This window comes from Physella acuta, unplaced genomic scaffold, assembly GCF_028476545.2.
Source record: "Physella acuta isolate Inbredline_101_S28 unplaced genomic scaffold, ASM2847654v3 ptg001265l, whole genome shotgun sequence".
Taxonomy (NCBI): Eukaryota; Metazoa; Mollusca; class Gastropoda; family Physidae; genus Physella; species Physella acuta.
In genome coordinates this window covers 137,306-156,019 of record NW_026732780.1, presented here as the reverse complement: position 1 = coordinate 156,019, position 18,714 = coordinate 137,306, and the positions used below count along the sequence as shown (strand labels likewise).

General features: G+C 37.7%; 1 protein-coding gene across 3 annotated transcripts; it reads right to left on the bottom strand.

The window, feature by feature from the left end:
* Positions 1 to 1,882: 1,882 nt before the first annotated feature.
* LOC131957786 (mRNA export factor) lies at positions 1,883 to 11,018 on the bottom strand. 3 transcript variants are annotated; one of them, XM_059322566.1, is made up of 11 exons: positions 10,799 to 11,018; positions 5,166 to 5,325; positions 4,974 to 5,069; positions 4,745 to 4,837; positions 4,532 to 4,618; positions 4,063 to 4,149; positions 3,846 to 3,917; positions 3,333 to 3,440; positions 2,928 to 3,110; positions 2,500 to 2,694; positions 1,883 to 2,108 (listed from the first exon to the last, which is right to left on the bottom strand). In XM_059322566.1, exons 2-11 carry the CDS (start codon positions 5,253 to 5,255, stop codon positions 2,016 to 2,018), a joined length of 1,104 nt encoding a protein of 367 aa, XP_059178549.1. In that variant the 5' UTR covers positions 5,256 to 5,325; positions 10,799 to 11,018; the 3' UTR covers positions 1,883 to 2,015. The 3 variants fall into 3 exon arrangements, with proteins under 3 accessions (XP_059178549.1, XP_059178551.1, XP_059178552.1); XM_059322568.1 differs by lacking the exon at positions 10,799 to 11,018 and adding an exon at positions 6,691 to 6,796; XM_059322569.1 differs by lacking the exon at positions 10,799 to 11,018 and adding an exon at positions 6,626 to 6,664.
* Positions 11,019 to 18,714: the final 7,696 nt, after the last annotated feature.

The window sequence follows — 18,714 nt, the reverse complement described above, 5'->3', positions numbered from 1 at the left end:
TACCGCAGAAAAAAGTCTGAAATAAACACTGGTTTTAAGCAAAATGCCCTTAGTTTGCTAACATACAAAGCTGCAGTATTGTTTTGAGTCGAAACAAATTAAAATATCATCTTTAAATGACGTCATACTTCTAGGGTCGGAGAGGCGGGTCACGGCGGCGGGTGGATGGGGGGGGGAGAGATTTTGAAACCTAGTTTAGTGGCGATGAGAAAAAGTGGCATTACACTTTGCTTGTCATATTTTTTAAACTATATTTTAGCACTTATTTTACAGTTTCCAATCACGTTTTCTTTTGGAAATTATTATGCATTATTTTCTTTATTATTAAAGCTATATTTTCGGCTGAATAAACCCAGCACGCTATTCTTAAAGTAAAGGGAAACAAACCAATTAATGGACAATAAAACGTTGCTTGGCTACTGACCCTTGAAATGAATCACTTGACCAATGAAAATTATGGCCAAGTACTAATAGCGTTATATAGTGATTAAAAGTATGAATTTTTAAGCTATTCAAAGCAGCGGAACGCTTTTAAAAATCAAAGTTAGAGCTACATAACATTTTATATACCACCACTTCACATTTATTGAACAGTATAGAAAACCGCATTTTGTGTTTTATTTTATGTCCACATTCCCTAACAAGTAGAGTAGACGTGGCTTTTTTCGTACTACAGTATCTGTAAAGTTCCTTTTCAAACCTGACTCTACCAGAAGAATGGACAGTGTGGTCAGTACTATGCCCAGCCGCCTTTACTTTCCCTAACGTGAGTTAGGTACCCATTAGAGTTGGGTGGACTCAGGGACGATCTACTGATTTGAACCCAGATTCGAACTCGAGACTTACGGGTTAGCAGTCCAGCTCTCTACCGCTAGACCACTCCATCCTATAAACACATCTGGTATTACATTATTTTATAATAAGATTTCTTTCTTCAATTTTACTGCCACTTTATTATGTATTCCGTCCTTTATATTTGTGATGTTTGTTTAAGATCGACAATGCTTTTGTTTTACGACTAAACTCTACACAAGTCTGTACATTGCCTCAGCAGATGATCCCTTTGCCTGGCTGTGAGAGAATGGGCCCTGTGACTCCAGTCATTATCCAAAAATCTTATATCGCACCAACCTAACTTGACACTTCCCCCTTAGCTACAGAAGTGTGTATGCATCTAGTTTTCGTTACAAAAAAAAGCAGACTATAGTTAGGGTAATAAATGTAAACAAAAGAGGCGCTACTCCAAATTGATGCTGTTTATATGTAACCATTATAATATTCAGTTAAAGGCCTCCACTAAATGCTTGGGAAATAAATAAAATGCCTAAGCAAAGCAAGTGAAAAAGTTATAATTTAGTCTTAGGACATTCTATTAAAAAAAAAGTCTAATCTGTGTTCAGCTGTTTTGTGTAACTACTTCTGTTGCTGTGTTATGTAATTAAGGATGGTTGATCTATTGTTTTGTGTAAGAGTTACATAATTTACATTAGTCTAGTTTTTTAGTTTCATCCATCTATTTTAGTTATGTAATACTTAGGTTTAGCTGTTTAAAGCTGACATGTAGTATGAGTCAATACTATTCACAATATTCCAGGGGTAGAGAAACATTAACCTTTGCTATTGAAATTGTGTGGTGATATAATTTAATTTTTGTTTAACAATTTTGTTAAACAGCACAAAATTCACATGAGCAGATTTTTAAAATATAAATAGCATATATTAGTGTTTAATCATCAGTGTTTACATTTTATATTTGAAAAATGCAGGGTAATGTAATTTAAATAGATGTGTAATACACTGTGCATTTGTTCACTACAATACTATGACCTGCACATGAATTGAGCCATAGTTGTACCATTGGACTCATCAACATAAACAAGTAGTTGGTTAAGACATTTTATTCAAATGGCTTTTTTTTATTTATATGCACAATCAAACATCTTCATTTAAATGTTATTTCTTCATGTAATAGAAAACAGTACCAAAACAAATGTTATATTTATAATTGATGAGAGTTAATTTCTCTTTGTGCTTGGCTTAAGTTCATCAAAGCACGACCTCATGAAAATGTGAGGCTTCATCTTTTGAGGTTCATATCCCTCATGTCCCTGAAACAAGATAGATTAAAATAAATTACAGTAAAGAATAGGTGAAGAATTTTAAACACATTTCATTTGAATGTTTTTTCTTTATAAATTGTATAAAACTTTACTACATGTTTCCAAAAAAAACAAAGACAAATGAAACACCTCATCACTGAGTAAAAATATCTCAATAAGTTTATCAAAACTTTAAAGTAGCAATATCTAAAAAAAAATTATTTTCCATTAGTCTTATAATAAAAAAATTACAATGGAATAAAGCCAATTTAAAGAAATTGTTAGGATTTCATTCATTAAATTCTGCTTCTAAACTAAGCAAGATAGTATCATGTGAAGAGAAAGCACAACAAAATGTACAGTTATGGACATGAAATAAAGATGTACAGCCTACACATACCTTTGACCAGTCATAACTTGAAGCGTAACCAAAAATATTCCCTTGAGCATTAAAGCAACAGGTAGTGATAGGCAGATCAAACTGTTCTGATGTCTTTAACTTGGTCCTGGCATCTTTGTCCCAAAAACTGAAGCGACCATCTGAGCCAACTGTTGCTAGTGTACCATGGGTAGGGTGAAATGATATGTCATTTACCTGAGGGAAATAGTAGTTAAATTCAAGATAAAGAACAATCAATTGCAGCAGTTATTTTTACTGTCAAACTATTCAGCTAATTTGAGGAAATCAAATACAGTAAAAAATAATTTTACTTAAAAATAAAAACTGAACAATTATATATCCTATAGCTATTTTTATAAAAAAACAAGAAACTAAATAATGAATTTATAATTTACACAATAAAAAAATAAATTATACACAACACTTACTGCATATATATCCTGTATTCCTCCATTAGGTGGAACATTGGACCTGTGACATTTGAAAGTGAAATTGTCTTTGGGATTAGTTGGATTAACATACTGAATAGCTACCCGTCCTTCGATACTTCCCAGGGCAAAACCCGTGGGTGCATTGGTTTTCTTGTCATTAAATATGCTCACACAGCGATGCTGAAAATAAACATCAAATTAAACATACACAGCATTAACAAACACAGACAATCTAATATAGGTTTTAAAAAAATAACATATTTACTCAACCTAGTATTTTAATGTAGTTCCAAATTTTAAAATAACCTATTTACTCAACAAATTATTTTGATGTAACCCCAAATTTAGTAACCATGTATTTTAGATAATCTATTTTGGGGTAAAGTGTTGTAAAATTATTACCTGATATTTGAGAGGAGATTCCATTCGCTTAAACTCTTGTGGCTGGACATCTAGCTGGTAAATAAGTATTGCCCTTCCTGCCACGCCCACAACAGCCATGGGATATTTCTGGTGAGAATTGTAAAAAAAAATATTAAAATTACAGACTTTATTGAAATATAGCATCATATGTATTTGCTCAATGAATCTAAACAAATTCAAACTCATGTGTCATTTTAGGCTCAGGGTTTTCTGGGGCCATCTGTCTTTTATTTGTTCTACAGGTGGATATAAAATATTTTGGATATTTGTTTTAGGAAGGTAGAGGTAATTCATTTTCATGCCCTGATAAGATTAGCTGGGCAACGCACACAAAAATGTTTGCAAAAATGTCTGCTACCCATTATAGTTAGTGGACTAAACGATGAGCTAAGGACTTTAATCAACAGCTATCCAAATATCTCTGGCTAGCATTCTCACACTCTACCAACTAAATATTTAAATAGGCTTTAGAATAATAAAAAGCTTACTTACCACATCTGCACAATAAACTCTTTCAGGTAGCTGAATACTGAGTATAGGAGTAGAGGAACGTGTGTCCCAAAACTGAAAATCATTCAAGCAAATAAAACATAGATTTGAACACAAAGATATAATGAACATTCATATTAGTAAAAATTATTTTTTAAAATCTTAATTGTATGAAATTAAAAGCAGGCAAATGTTAAAGTGACTTTACTTATAGACTTACCTTGAGTGTTTTATCCCAGCTACCAGTCATCACACAGCTGTAACTGGGAGCCTTAATCCAATGGACTGTTTTTACAGGAGCATCATGCTGTTAAATATTATGTTATTTAGAAATGTTAATCTTTACAAAAACATCATGCTATTTACTATCATATGATTTTAAATTTACATCTTTACCACGCTGTGAAAGGTAATATAGTTTAAAATATAATATAAATCTTAAAGATAGATATAAATCAAACAATATACCAAACCAAGTTAATTATATAATGAAGGGGTGCCACTTATTTTTTGGGTGAATCATGAAAATCAAAAACTCAAATTTTGCCAATCCAGAAACATGAAAGCACAAATGACATAAACCCTAAAAATTTACACAGTATAAAAGTAAAATTTTTTTTTTTGCGATTCTGGAAATCCAGTACACCCCAGAAAAGTGGCACACCTGAGAAAGTATTTTAAAACCTTACTTGAGCAACTTGCATGGCTTGATTACTGTTCAGGTCCCACATTTTAACTGTCTTGTCACAGGATGCAGTAAACACTTTTGTGCCATCCTAAAAGACCATTTTATTATAAAACTGACAATGCAATAAAACAAGAATCGCTAGTTAAAATACAAACTAAAATATTTATTAATGATGGAGGAAAAACACTTTAATGATTTAGAAAGAATTACATACATCACTCCAATCCACGTCTAAAACAGGACCTGTGTGTGTTTGCTGTGCCTTGGGTATTGTCTGACCATTCTGTTGAACTTCCCAGCACCTCACCTATTGTTGAATAAAGAGATTATTATTTTTAGTAAAAAGATTTTTTTCCCGTTGTCTAAAATATATTAAAGAAAAATTAAAAATATATCTAAAGATGCTTTTTTAAATAAACATTACTTTACATTACTAGACTTACATGATTATCCCAGCTACCAGCAACAAGGAATGTAGAAGGTAGAACACCTGGGCTAAACTTCAGACAGCTCACACTATCATCAGGGGGTGATGCCACCTTTAATATTGTTAAAATAGTTTAAATATCATGAACATAAATTAAACTTAGAAAAAGATATAGATGCAGCTTAGAGGTTACGCCAAGCAGCCTCACCTCAACATCTTTCATAGGGTTTGCATTGGCTGTGTTAGAAGTTGATCCAAACAGAGAGGTTGATCCAAAGCCGGTTGTTCCTCCGAACATGATTCTTTAGTTCTAACTATTGATGTTCTTGGTCAATGAAAGGTACAGGTTTTAAAGCATCTACAAATTTCTGAAAATCAGCAAAAAAGACCTACAACACTTTTTAAAAAGTTAACAATGTAAACATTTTCATAACAAATTAAATTTATTTAAACCTGAAAAGCTATTATATTTATGATCATAGATTTGGATCAACACACTAGCAATCAGTATGTCATATAAAATCAAAACAAATGCGATTTCTGAAATTTAGGCCTAGGCCTAATCTTTTTTATTTAATTATTAATTTAGAATTTAGGCTTATTACACTCTATTAGTCGCTAAAACACCATTTTAGCGTATTTTATTCGCTGCTTCACTTTCACCTCCGGTTGAGCGTATTTTATTATATACACAACCAAAATACAAAAACGTTAGGAAAACACTAGGATTAGTATAGGTGATAGATATGGATCTACTTATTTTCTATAAATGTGTGTTTTAATTAGAAAAGTTAAAAAAAAAATTATAAATAAGCATTAGGCTTACAGTTTCAATTAAATTTTTAACAATACAAACTTAACCGACTTGCATTTATGAGTTTCTCCTTAAATGACACGAACCTATTTTCAAGAGAGAAAAAAAGGTAAATCTAGATCTAGTGCACATTCAATATCCAAATTTGGGTTTTTCTCAAGTTTTGACAAAAGTAAAGTAAATTATCAAAAAATACAAACATTAAAACAAAAGTTCATAAAGAAATCCAGACTATGCCTAGTGTTTTCCTAATGTTTTTGTGGGATTCGGTTGTGTTTATAATAAAATACGCTCAACTGGAGGTGAATGTGAGGCAGGGAATAAAATAGGCCGATGCTAGCCTGAATAAGATACGCATGCGCAATGGAGAGAAACTACGACTTGCCTTCGCGGCGATGTTTTTGATGGTACTGCACATGCGTGTGTTTACAACCGCAGATCCCTAACACCAACCCTAACCCTATCCCTCATCCTACCCCTATCCCTCATTCTAGCCCTAACCCTAGGTCACTGCGCATGCGCAGAGCCATCTTCTGCCGACTAAGTGGAGACGGGGAGAAAAATCTTCTTCCGAGTAGTCACTTCAAATAAAATACGCTAAAATGGAGTTTTACCTCTATTACTATTACAGGCCTAGGCCATAAGTAAAAAGTATAATTAGGCCTAATTAATAAATTAATTATTGTTCATTAATCTTTTTTCGCTATCTGTCTGAAAAGACAGAAAAGTGAATTCTGAACAGTGAACTCAGAGCTGGTGTTGCAAAAATGTTGTAAACTAGCCGACAGGCATTAGCAGCTACAGTAGCTAGATCTAGAAAATTAAGATATAACTTGTAGGGACTTGCATCTCACTGTCTAGATAAAATGAATGAGGTTAATGAAACAGAAATGCCAGCTTTAAAAGCAAATCGATTTACCTTTTTAAATAAAAACAACAGGCGGCATTGCAGTCTCCAAAGTGTAGAAAAGTGAGAAATCTATTAAATAACAACTTCCGGTTTCAGTTTTGTCTTATTTCTTAGTACAAAAAGCTTAGAGCGCGCTGGTTCTTTACTTTATCAGAGAAACTTTTGTAATCGTACAAAAAAAATAGAAATAAATTTTGACAGTTTTTGCCGTTTTACACCTCCTTGTTTTAGTATGTTGTATATAAAGAATGTATTGTAAAATGTATTGTAGGCTAATCATGGACAAAAATCTAAATCGAGATTTTGACAAACTTTGACATTTTACGACGTTCAGATGACGGAAAACTAAGTTTTACAATCCTATCCGTCTGTGTTTGGGTTTTTGTTTGTGTGTGTGTGTAAACACGATAACTTGAGTAACGTTTCAGTTATGTTGACCAAATTTCATATAATAAATATAGATCTAAGTATTATATTACATGTGTAGATTTCTAACAACTTTTGAGCGATTTCCGGTAACCGGAAGTGGTTCTTGTTTATGCCTAATAAAAGGAGATAACTTAAGTACAATTAAAGTTAGGTAGATGAAGTTTCAATTACAAGCATTAGATTGTACGCGAAGATGTCTGTCAACATTCGGACAATTTCCTAAAATAGGAAGTGGTACTTTACTCTATTTCCATTCTATTTTCCCTCAAAATTGCAGTTGAATTTTTCTTATAACATCGATATTTTTTTCCAAAATCTTGTCTAAACTCTGTCAACATAGAGTATTTTAATCCATTTTGATGACAATTTATTAAAACAGTTTTCTTAAACTCGAAATAACGGCTAAAATTCGTTCTCTAACATTGCTTTTTTATGATACAGAAGTGTGACGTCACACCACCTGAACCCCCTCCCCCTCATCACACACCGTTACAAAATTACGAATCCCCCTCCCCCTATGAGTGTGACGTCATTTATGGTCGCCCCCTTAGCCAGGTGATGTTTTTGATCATATCAGAGATGTAGCGACCCTTCCCGGCGCCCGGGGACAAACTTTCAATTTTGCGCCCCCTCGGGAACAACCTTCCAATTTTCAATTTGCACCCCCCTCAAACTTTCAATTTACACCCCCCTCAAACTTTCAATTAGCACCCCCCCCCCCAATCAAACTTTCAATTTGATTTTTCAACCCATTTTGGCGCCCCCTAAGGTCGGCGCCCGGGGACATATGTACCCCCTCCTACCCCCCCCCTCGCTACGCCCCTGGATCATATTCGCTGTTTTCTTTCAAATTTTGAGTGATTTCCGACGACTGGGAGTGTATTTTACGCTATTTCAGATTTCTAAAAAAAAAAAAAAAAAAAAAGCAATCAATGTTTTCTTTAGAAATTACAGATTTCCCGCTTTATTATACTCACACTGTTTGCATTCATTTGATGCGCTATTTTTTACTTTCTCGTATATACGTAGTATAGAGAAAGTATTGTAATCGTGCAAAAAAAAATCGAGATTTTTACAAATCTCGACGTTTTACACCTCACTGATACGGAAAAACATAATTTTGCAATCTTGTCCGTATGTCTGTGTGTGTGTGTCTGTGTGTCCGTGTGTACACACGATAACTTGAGTACCGTTACAGCTAGGTTGATGAAATTTCATATATAAGTATTATATCAAAATCGTAGATCCGTATCAACTTTTGAGCGATTTCCGACAACCGGAAGTGGTACTTTTTCTACTTTGAATTTTTCAAAAGCCTATAACTTGAGTACTATTTCAGATAGATAAATGAAATTTCACATGTAAGTAAAAGATCTAATTCTCTACCTTCTGTTAAATTTTGAGTAATTTCCGTTGACCGGAAGTAGTAATTTACGCTACTTCCGATTTCTCAAAAAACTAATGTAAATTTATTAAGTACTAATACTATTGCGCACCAAGCGAACGCCTAATAAAGGTGTGTATAATACACACCTTTATTAGGCGTTCGCTTGGTGCGCAATTGTTTTTTACTGAGATTCTATTTTTAAAAGTTTCAGTATTTAAAATGGATTAAAAATCATAACTATATCCCCAGTTACCATCCCCTGTTGTTTTATCTATAATAATAGTTTCGCTGTCTGTCTATCAATCTATCAATCTATCAATCTATCTATCTATCTATCTATCTATCTATCTATCTATCTATCTATCTATCTATCTATCTATCTATCTATCTATCTATCTATCTATCTATCTATCTATCTATCTATCTATCTATCTATCTATCTATCTATCTATCTATCTATCTATCTATCTATCTATCTATCTATCTATCTATCTATCTATCTATCTATCTATCTATCTATCTATCTATCTATCTATCTATCTATCTATCTATCTATCTATCTATCTATCTATCTATCTATCTATCTATCTATCTATCTATCTATCTATCTATCTATCTATCTATCTATCTATCTATCTATCTATCTATCTATCTATCTATCTATCTATCTATCTATCTATCTGTCTGACAAGAACGCTCTAGAGAAAAGACAAGCAATTTAAAAACATGCATAGTAATTCGAAAAACGAAGTATGACGTCGACACATTTAGCGCACAGAGTAGAAAATAATCTCACAGTAATATAATGACGTCATTGATTCTGGCGTAAATATTGAATAAAGAGGAAATGTTGTCTAATCTAAGTGGTTTGCGTGAAGAGTTTCTTGCATACAATTCTTCGGGTAGGGGCGAAGCCCCACCCCCCGCGTAAGAACGTCTGAGCCCCTCCCCCTCCCCAACTCAAAAGAAATTTCCTCATCGATACTCTATAATAAAATTACCGCCTAATTAATGTGTCTAATCTAAAAAGTGGTTTTCTTGCAATGGGACGGTAGACATGATTTTGGGGGGGGGGGGGGGGTTGGAGGGGGGAGTGTGTGGGTGGGGGGGGGGGTGGTGTGTGTGGGTGGGGGGGGGGTGTGGGGGGGGTGGGTTGGTTTCAGTGTTTCTTTCAAATTTTTACCTCCCCGGAGAGGGGTGGGGGTACTTGAAATTTTCGGGGGCGGGGGTAGAATTTTCTGGGAGGGGGCGGACACTGGAAAAAGTATATAATCATATTTCGTTGAATGGGACGGTAGACATGTTTTTTTTGGGGGTGGGGGGTGGTGGAGGGGTGGGGGTGGGGTGGGGGTGGGGGGTGGTGTGGGGGGGGGGTGGGGTGGGGGGTGTGGGGGGTGGGGGTGGGGGGGGGGGGTGGGTTGGTTTCAGTGTTTCTTTCAGACTTTTTCCTCCCCGGAGAGGGGTGGGGGTACTTGAAATTTTTGGGGGCGGGGATAGAATTTTCTGGGAGGGGGCGGACACTGGAAATAGTATATAATTATATTTCGTTGAATGGGACGGTAGACATGTTTTTTTTTTGGGGGGGGGGGGGTGGGGGTGGGGGTGGGGGGCGGTGTGTGGAGGGGGTGGTGTGTGGGGGTGAGGGGTGGGGGTGGGGGTGGGGGGTGGGGGTGGGGGTGGTGTGTGGGGTGGGGGTGGTGTGTGGGGGGGTGGGTTGGTTTTAGTTTAGAGAAAAGAGACAGCACTATCAGCCTAGCGCCCGTTGTACCCTTCCTCAACGGGCCATTTTTCTCGTCTATAATAATAGTTTCGCTGTCTGTCTGACAAGAACGCTCTGTCTGACAAGAACGCTCTAGAGAAAACACAAGGAAATTAAAAACATGCATAGTATTTCGAAAAACGAAGTATGACGTCGACACATTTAGCACAGAGTAGACAATAATCTCAAACCGGAGAGTAAACATTGAATAAAAAGGAAATTTTGTCTTATCTAAGTGGTTTGCGTGAAGAGTTTCTTTCATAGTGTAACGTTTTCCTATCTATCAGCCAAATAGAAGGAGAACGTCCCCGGATTCTTTTTTCGGGGTCATATGCAAATGCCTTACGGCCTAAGTGGATGAACACTTAACACAACGACCACTAGGGCTCGAATTTAATGTCTAGGGAAGCTAGTGATACTATTGTAATTAACACTCATCCAATCTACATACGACCTTTTAATCAGCGAACTCAGAAGTGGCAGAACACAAAGATGAACTAGATAAAATATTTAATGTATAAAATATCAAAAACCCAACTTACACAATGTAGGAAAAAACACTATCACAGATTTCTACACTGTCTCAAGAACAGCTACAGGCCACACAACACTGCTGTAGTTTCTAGAATTACTTAGCGACAAGTAATATTAAACTAGAAGACTAAATCACTTAAGAAAGCAAGGCACACACAGGTCTTAAGTACTCTCACGTTCAAATGGTCAGAGTCTTTAGCCGGACAATATGGACGGCTGCCTGATAGACTGCCAGGTCAAGAAAAACTGCCACGTGTTGCGAGTGTGCAGTGCAATTAAAGACTTCTGTGACAGGGGAGGTTATCCTCAACTCATGTCGCCATTGGTTGGGATAATCATCTGATCAGAATCATTCAATCAGATTTTAATGGAAAATTTCTATGTTTCAAACACCTTAATAGTCAATGGAAAAACCCCAGGTGTTACACAATCATTCCATATAAGGAATTATACAATGTCAAAATAAAAATGACTCGACCTAAGTAGGTCACATCCCCTCCCTTTTTGGAAGTGACAGATAGGTTCCACAAACACATACATAAGGAACCAATCTGGCAATGAAATAACAAAAATGTTTTACAAATGTAGGCAATCAAAATCATAATACCAGATGAAAATATCCCTGAACATAAAAGGGAAGTAACTCCAACTTTTACAATTGGTGAAAGGGGAGTAACCCTTCAAAAAGTAATTATACATCAAAATCCCTCAAAAAAGGGTATTACAATATTTCCATGTGGATATTAAAAGTGGTAAACCCGCCAATGTAAGACCTTTATTTCAATGACTAGCTACAATATCAATTGAGCCATATGAGACATATTATTATAAAAGATTACATATAATCAAAAACCACCTTTAATTAAGGTTCACCTGAAAATAAACAAAATATTCAACAGGATTGGAATTTTGAAAAATATTCAAAACTCACACCACTCATTTTCATATGAGTGACACTCAAACAAAACCTGTTTATGGTCCTAATGAACCACAAAGCATGTCACATGATCAATGTGTGTAACAAGATTTTACATCCTTGACAAACAATCAGCCACAACATTATCACTACCCTTAATGTGTGAAATTTCCAGATTAAAATTTTGGAAATATAAGCACCATCTCAATATTCTTTGATTTGTCTGTCCTAACTTAGAGGTAAATTTCAGGGGATCATGGTCAGAAAACACTCTGACTGGATTGGTTGAAGAAGAGACATAGACTTCAAAATGTTGTAATGATAAAACCAAAGCTAAAGCTTCTTTTTCAATAGTAGAATAATTCTTTTGGTTCTCATTTAACTTCCTGGAAAAAAAGGCAATGGGATGGTCAATTCCCATGTTGTCTTCTTGAAATAGGACTGAGCCAATGGCTAAGTTGCTAGCATCAATGGCAAGTTTAAAGGGCTTGCTAAAATTTGGTGCAGCCATAACAGGAGCATTTGATAGAAATGACTTAATGGTAAAAAAAAGCTTCTTGACATTTATTGGACCATTCAAATTCAACACCCTTTTTCAATAATGCAGTAAGAGGTTCAGCAATAGCTGAAAAGTTTAGACAGAACCGTCTATAGTAACCAGCCATCCCAAGGAACTTTTTGATCTCTTTACAATTTTTGGGAGGTGGCAACTTTACAATAACATCTACTTTAGCTTCAATGGGCCGAACTTGGTTCGTTCCCACTTGATAACCCAAATAGGTAATTAAAGCTTTACAGAAATCACTTTTATGTAAGTTTACAGTAAAATTAACTTCAGACAATTTTCTAAAAAGGTTAGTCAACTGAACAAAATGTTCTTCAAAAGTATTAGAAAATACAACTATATCATCTATGTAGGCCTCACATTGGTCTATGTCAGCAATGACAGAGTTAATGACCCTCTGGAAAGTTTGTCCAGCATTTCGCATACCAAAGGGCATACGTTTGTATCTATAAAAACCATTAGGGGTTACAAAAGCAGATATTTCTTTTGCACGGTCAGATAATGGGATTTGCCAGTATCCTGAAAGTAAATCAATTTTGGAAATTATCTTAGCCTGACCAACTTTATCAATAACGTCCTCTATCCGAGGTAAGGGATAGGAATCAGCTTTGGTGAGCGCATTCACCTTCCTAAAGTCGGTCACAAACCTGAAAGATCCACCGTCTTTCGGGACTAGGAGACATGGGGAACTCCAGTTGCTGAAACTGGGCTCAATGATATCATTCTTGAGCATATAATCAATTTCATCTTTTATCAAAGCAGCTTTTTCCGGGTTAACTCTATAGGGGTGTTGTTTAATGGGTTTTGCGTCACCTACGACTACATCATGAGGTGGAACCTTCGCTTCTTTGGGGACATCCCCAAAGATAGAGGGAAATGTCTCAAATAACTGAGACAATTTATGGCTTTCCCCTGTGGACAAATGCATAAGGTGGACATTCAAATTATCTAAAAAGGAAGAATTTACCAATTTTGGGGGTTTCAATTTATCATGTATCACATCATCAGAAACATTTGAACATACAGGTAAAGTAATTTTAGCTGTGGATTGAAAATTGTTACAATTATCATAATACTTTTTCAGTGAGTTGACATGATACACTGTCTGTTTCTTTCTTCTGTCGGGCGTATTGACAACATAGTTCAAATCACTTAATTTTGAATGCACAGTAAAGGGTCCACAATATCTCAAGGATAACGCATTGTTCAGATTAGGCACTAGCACAAGAACTTTGTCGCCTGGATTGAATGTTCGTTTACAAGAACTCTTATCATACAGTCCTTTCATTCTCACTTGGGCCTTTCTTAAGTTCTTGTGAGCCATTTCGCACACGGCTTTCAGTCGAACGTGAAAATCGTCGAAGTTTTCCACAGGATGAACGCTGGTACCTGTCCAACGTTCGTGTATCAGCTTCAGGGGGCCACGGACAGAATGTCCAAACACAAGTTGAAAAGGCGAGTAGCCTAAAGAGTCCTGGACACAGTCCCTCGCGGCGAAAATAATCCAAGGAACAGACTCATCCCATTGGGTGTTACTATTAGCGAATGTCCTTAGCATGGTTTTGAGGGTTTGGTGGAACCTCTCAAGTACGCCTTGAGACTGAGGGTGGTAGGCTGAGCTGGTGATGTGGGTAACGCCTAGCTTGGCTAGTGCTTCCTGAAAATGGTGACTGGTGAAGTTGCTGCCTTGATCTGTTTGCACGATTCTAGGTAATCCAAAGGTAGTGAAGAACCGGGTCATGGCTCTGACTACAGTCTTTGCCTTAATGTTCCGTAAGGGAATCGCCTCGGGAAAACGGGTACTTGAACACATAAAGGTAAGTAGGTACTCGTTGCCCGCCTTGGTTTTAGGCAAGGGACCTACACAGTCCATGACGATTTTTGAAAAAGGTTCTTCTAATACAGGAATCGGACTCAAAGGGGCCTTAGGAATTGTCTGGTTTGGCTTTCCGGCCAACTGACAGTTCGTGCAACTTCTACAGTAACGCGACACATCTTTTCTCATTTTGGGCCAAAAGAACAGTTCTTTGATCTTCGCCGTCGTTTTAGTGACTCCTGGGTGCGCTGACATTGGATGGTCATGTGCCAGCTTAAGTATTTCATGCCGATAAGGTGGAGGGACCCACAGCTGGTTTTTACCCAACCATGGTTCGGCTGGTGAGGCATTCACCGGTATAGCGCGACGAAAGAAGAGGCCGTTCTCGGAGAAATATTCTCCATCGTCAGATGATAGAGATTTTTCGACCGCTGCTTTGAGTTCCGCGTCGACTTGTTGAGCTTTAATGATGTCTTCCTGAGATATCCTCAGGGGTAAGCCCAAGCTTGTGTTTTCTGGAAGCATAGACTCCAGTTTGGGAGTCGAATTTCTTGACGATGATGGTAGATGTGGTTCAGACGTTGTGTCAGCCAATTGTTTGGTCTGGCTTCTTGTCACCGCACATGCAGGATACAGTTCATAATCATTATCTGGAACTGTTGACAAAGGGTCTGAAACCGTACAGGGGTATACTTTGCTTCCCGCAAGGTCATTCCCTAGAAGTAGGTGTACTCCTGGGACAGGAATACTATCTATCACACCTAAAATGACCTCACCTTCGACGAGATGATGTTTCAGGGCAAACTTGTGTAGAGGGACGACAGTAGATTTTGTCCCCACTCCCTGGATAATGGAAATCCTTCCGGTGTTCGTCTCTGGTGAAATGTCCATTGAACTTTTCAAAAGGAGTGATTGTGACGCTCCTGTGTCTCTTAGAACGGTGATATTCTTCTGAGACAACGGATCACCTGGTTTGCTAATGATGGCTTCGGCAATAAAAGATGAAAAGTCAACTTTTCTCGATCCCTCGAGATCGGTAGACTCGGAAGAAACTGGATGGTGGCGAGAACAGTCAAAATGTGACTGCACATAATGTGTGGAGATTTGACTACCTTCTTGCGGACACTTAGGGTTAGAGTCCTTTTGAATTCTAGAGTTCATAGTTGAACTGGCTGCTTGAGGGGATAGAGCATAGTGCGCGGAAGTACGCACCACCTCCCTGTTATTCTGAAGACGTTTGTAACAGTCCTTGACATGGTGACCAGGCCTTTTGCAGAACTGGCATACCGCTCGACGATTGAGAGTTGATCTTGGTTTCTCTCTGGACTGTGATGCCTTCAAATGTTGGCCAACAGGATGATTGCTGCCAAAAAGGGGAAGCACGGGGTTGAGGCGGTTTCCTGACACTGGTGGTTTCTTATGCACCAACATATATGTGTCAGCCGACTCAGCAGCCTTCTGGATGTCAGTTATCTTGTTATCCAGAATGTGTAGTCGTATCTCTTCAGGCAGGGACGATAGGAATTCTTCCCTTAGGATAAGTGACCTGAGTTTCTCAAACTCAGAAACTTCCTCAGAGTGTAGCCACCTTGAGAATATTTTCTCCTTTTCAAAGAGAAATTCCACATATGATTGTGTGGGTAACTTGCGGAGTGTTCGGAATTTTGTCCGATAGGCCTCGGGCGTCAGTGCGTAGGCCTTTAAAATGGCAGTCTTGACCAAACTATAGTTATTTTGAACGTCGTGAGAGAGTGCCTGGTATGTTTTTGCAGCTTTCCCAGTAAGGACAGAGCTCAATAAAGCAGTAATGGAAGTTTCGGGCCATTCACATGTCTTGGCTAAACTCTCAAACGAGTTAAAGAAAACGACCAAATCTGTTTCATCAAATTTAGGAACTAATTTCCCAAATTTGGCAATCACTTGCCCTACCGACAACTTTTTTGGATCTACCAGAGAAGTAACATCACTAACTTGACCAAACTCTAATTCCAACCTCCTCTTATCTAAAGCAATTTTAGCCTCTATCTCCTTTTCTTTTAAAGCCTTCTCTAAAGCAACTTTCTCCTTCTCTAAAGCAATTCTAGCTTCTAATTCTACCTTCTCTAGAGTTTTCTCCTCGCGGAGTAACACATCCGCCAACAAACTTTCATCAAATACTCCTTCATTAATGAAATGAACAACAATTTTATCTCTCAACACCTCTGACTTCTGCGTAACAGAATAATCCAATTTCAATTCCTTAACTACACTAACCAAAACTTTTCTACTCAACTTCTCGACCTCTTCAAAAGTAGGATTAGCCAAAAAAGACTCCATAACACTAACTTGAAAATCACAACAAGCCTAGGTTCACTAACTTAACACGGTGCGTTGGGCCGTGTACTTGACCTCTAAATGTAGGACGTGACACGTCTGCTTATTTGACCTAGATACTCTAGCCTGAGCGCGCGTTGTAAGAACACTGCGCTACTGGATATAAAAACAACTAAATCCAACTAACCTTAGTATTCAACTGATATAACCAACAACTGGAACGACAGATTAAATCTCGGCGAGCTCCCACTTTGTCACGTTTTCCTATCTATCAGCCAAATAGAAGGAGAACGTCCCCGGATTCTTTTTTCGGGGTCATATGCAAATGCCTTACGGCCTAAGTGGATGAACACTTAACACAACGACCACTAGGGCTCGAATTTAATGTCTAGGGAAGCTAGTGATACTATTGTAATTAACACTCATCCAATCTACATACGACCTTTTAATCAGCGAACTCAGAAGTGGCAGAACACAAAGATGAACTAGATAAAATATTTAATGTATAAAATATCAAAAACCCAACTTACACAATGTAGGAAAAAACACTATCACAGATTTCTACACTGTCTCAAGAACAGCTACAGGCCACACAACACTGCTGTAGTTTCTAGAATTACTTAGCGACAAGTAATATTAAACTAGAAGACTAAATCACTTAAGAAAGCAAGGCACACACAGGTCTTAAGTACTCTCACGTTCAAATGGTCAGAGTCTTTAGCCGGACAATATGGACGGCTGCCTGATAGACTGCCAGGTCAAGAAAAACTGCCACGTGTTGCGAGTGTGCAGTGCAATTAAAGACTTCTGTGACAGGGGAGGTTATCCTCAACTCATGTCGCCATTGGTTGGGATAATCATCTGATTAGAATCATTCAATCAGATTTTAATGGAAAATTTCTATGTTTCAAACACCTTAATAGTCAATGGAAAAACCCCAGGTGTTACACAATCATTCCATATAAGGAATTATACAATGTCAAAATAAAAATGACTCGACCTAAGTAGGTCACAATAGAAATTCTTCGGGTAGGGGCGAAGCCCCACCCCCGCGTAAGAACGTCTGAGCCCCCCCCCCCCCTCCCTAACTCAAAAGAAATTTCTTCATCGATACTCTATAATAAAATTACCGCCTAATTAATGTGTCTAATCTAAAAAGTGGTTTTCTCGCAATTTCTTTAATGCAATTCTTCGCGTAGTTGCTAAGCGCGACAACAGTGTTTCTTTCAGACTTTTTCTCCCCGGAGAGGTGTGGGGGGTACTTGAAATTTTCGGGGGCGGGGGTAGAATTTTCGGGGAGTGGGCGGACACTGGAAAAAGTATATAATTATATTTCGTTGAATGGGACGGTAGACATGTTTTTTTTTGGGGTGGGGGTGGGGGGTGGTGTGTGTGTGGGGGGTGGTGTGTGTGTGTGGGGGGGGTGGTGGTGGGGGTGATGTGTGTGGGGGGTGTGTGTGTGGGGGTGGTGGTGGGGGTGTGTGTGTGGGGGGGGTTGTTTTAATTTAGAGAAAAGAGACAGCACTATCAGCCTAGCGCCCGTTGTATCCTTCCTCAACGGGCCATTTTTCTCGTATAAGAATATTCGAGAAAGTTTAGGGGAGATCACTACCGGTTTATTTTTACTACGCGATTCTATCCTGTTTAAAGATAACATAAAATAAAAACCATTTCTATAGCCCTATGAAGTGCCATCCTCTACTGTTATATAAAAATTATGAGATAGTTTAGGGGAGTGTAGAACTGCTTTAATTTCTACTTGGCCACCAGATGCTAAGTTTTGCAATAATCTTTTACCAGTTGGTAAAGCGTCTTGTGCTTTATAATCCATGTTCCCCGGGGGAAGAAGGAAAGTCCAAAGAGAACATCGAGAAGAACGGTAGATGGAGAGGCTAAGACAGCTGGGCTCACGCGAGCACAGATAAAGGGAGCAGTCCAAAACTGAGTCCACTGGAAATGTGTAACTGCAGCTCTTTGTTCCCCAGGGGCCACAAAGGAAAGATGATGATGAGAGTAAAATGTGAAAACTCCAAAACCTTCCATATTTTTTAAACACTAGACGACTATAAATGTTAAATCTGCATTAACAAAATACCATCTCTTTCATCACAACAAACGCCCTTTTCATAATGGGGGCGTAGTGTGTTCCTTCCAATACCCAGGCCGATCTTTCCCTTTATATAGCCATAATGTAAAAGTAAAGTTCCCTTTTAGAACCTGACGATCCATGGGGCAATTGAAGTAGAACTTCAAAATTTGAAAGAATAGAGTGGTTAACCTTTTACTTTCTCGTATACAGAGTATAGAGAAAGTA

Coding starts and splice junctions, on each gene's coding strand:
- LOC131957786 (XM_059322566.1), bottom strand. CDS start 5,255: ATGTTCGGAGGAACAACCGGCTTTGGATCAACCTCTCTGTTTGGATCA. Junction 4,150..4,531: donor AAGCCATGCAAGTTGCTCAA/GTAAGGTTTTAA, acceptor AATATTTAACAG/CATGATGCTCCTGTAAAAAC. Junction 3,918..4,062: donor GCTGGGATAAAACACTCAAG/GTAAGTCTATAA, acceptor AATGATTTTCAG/TTTTGGGACACACGTTCCTC.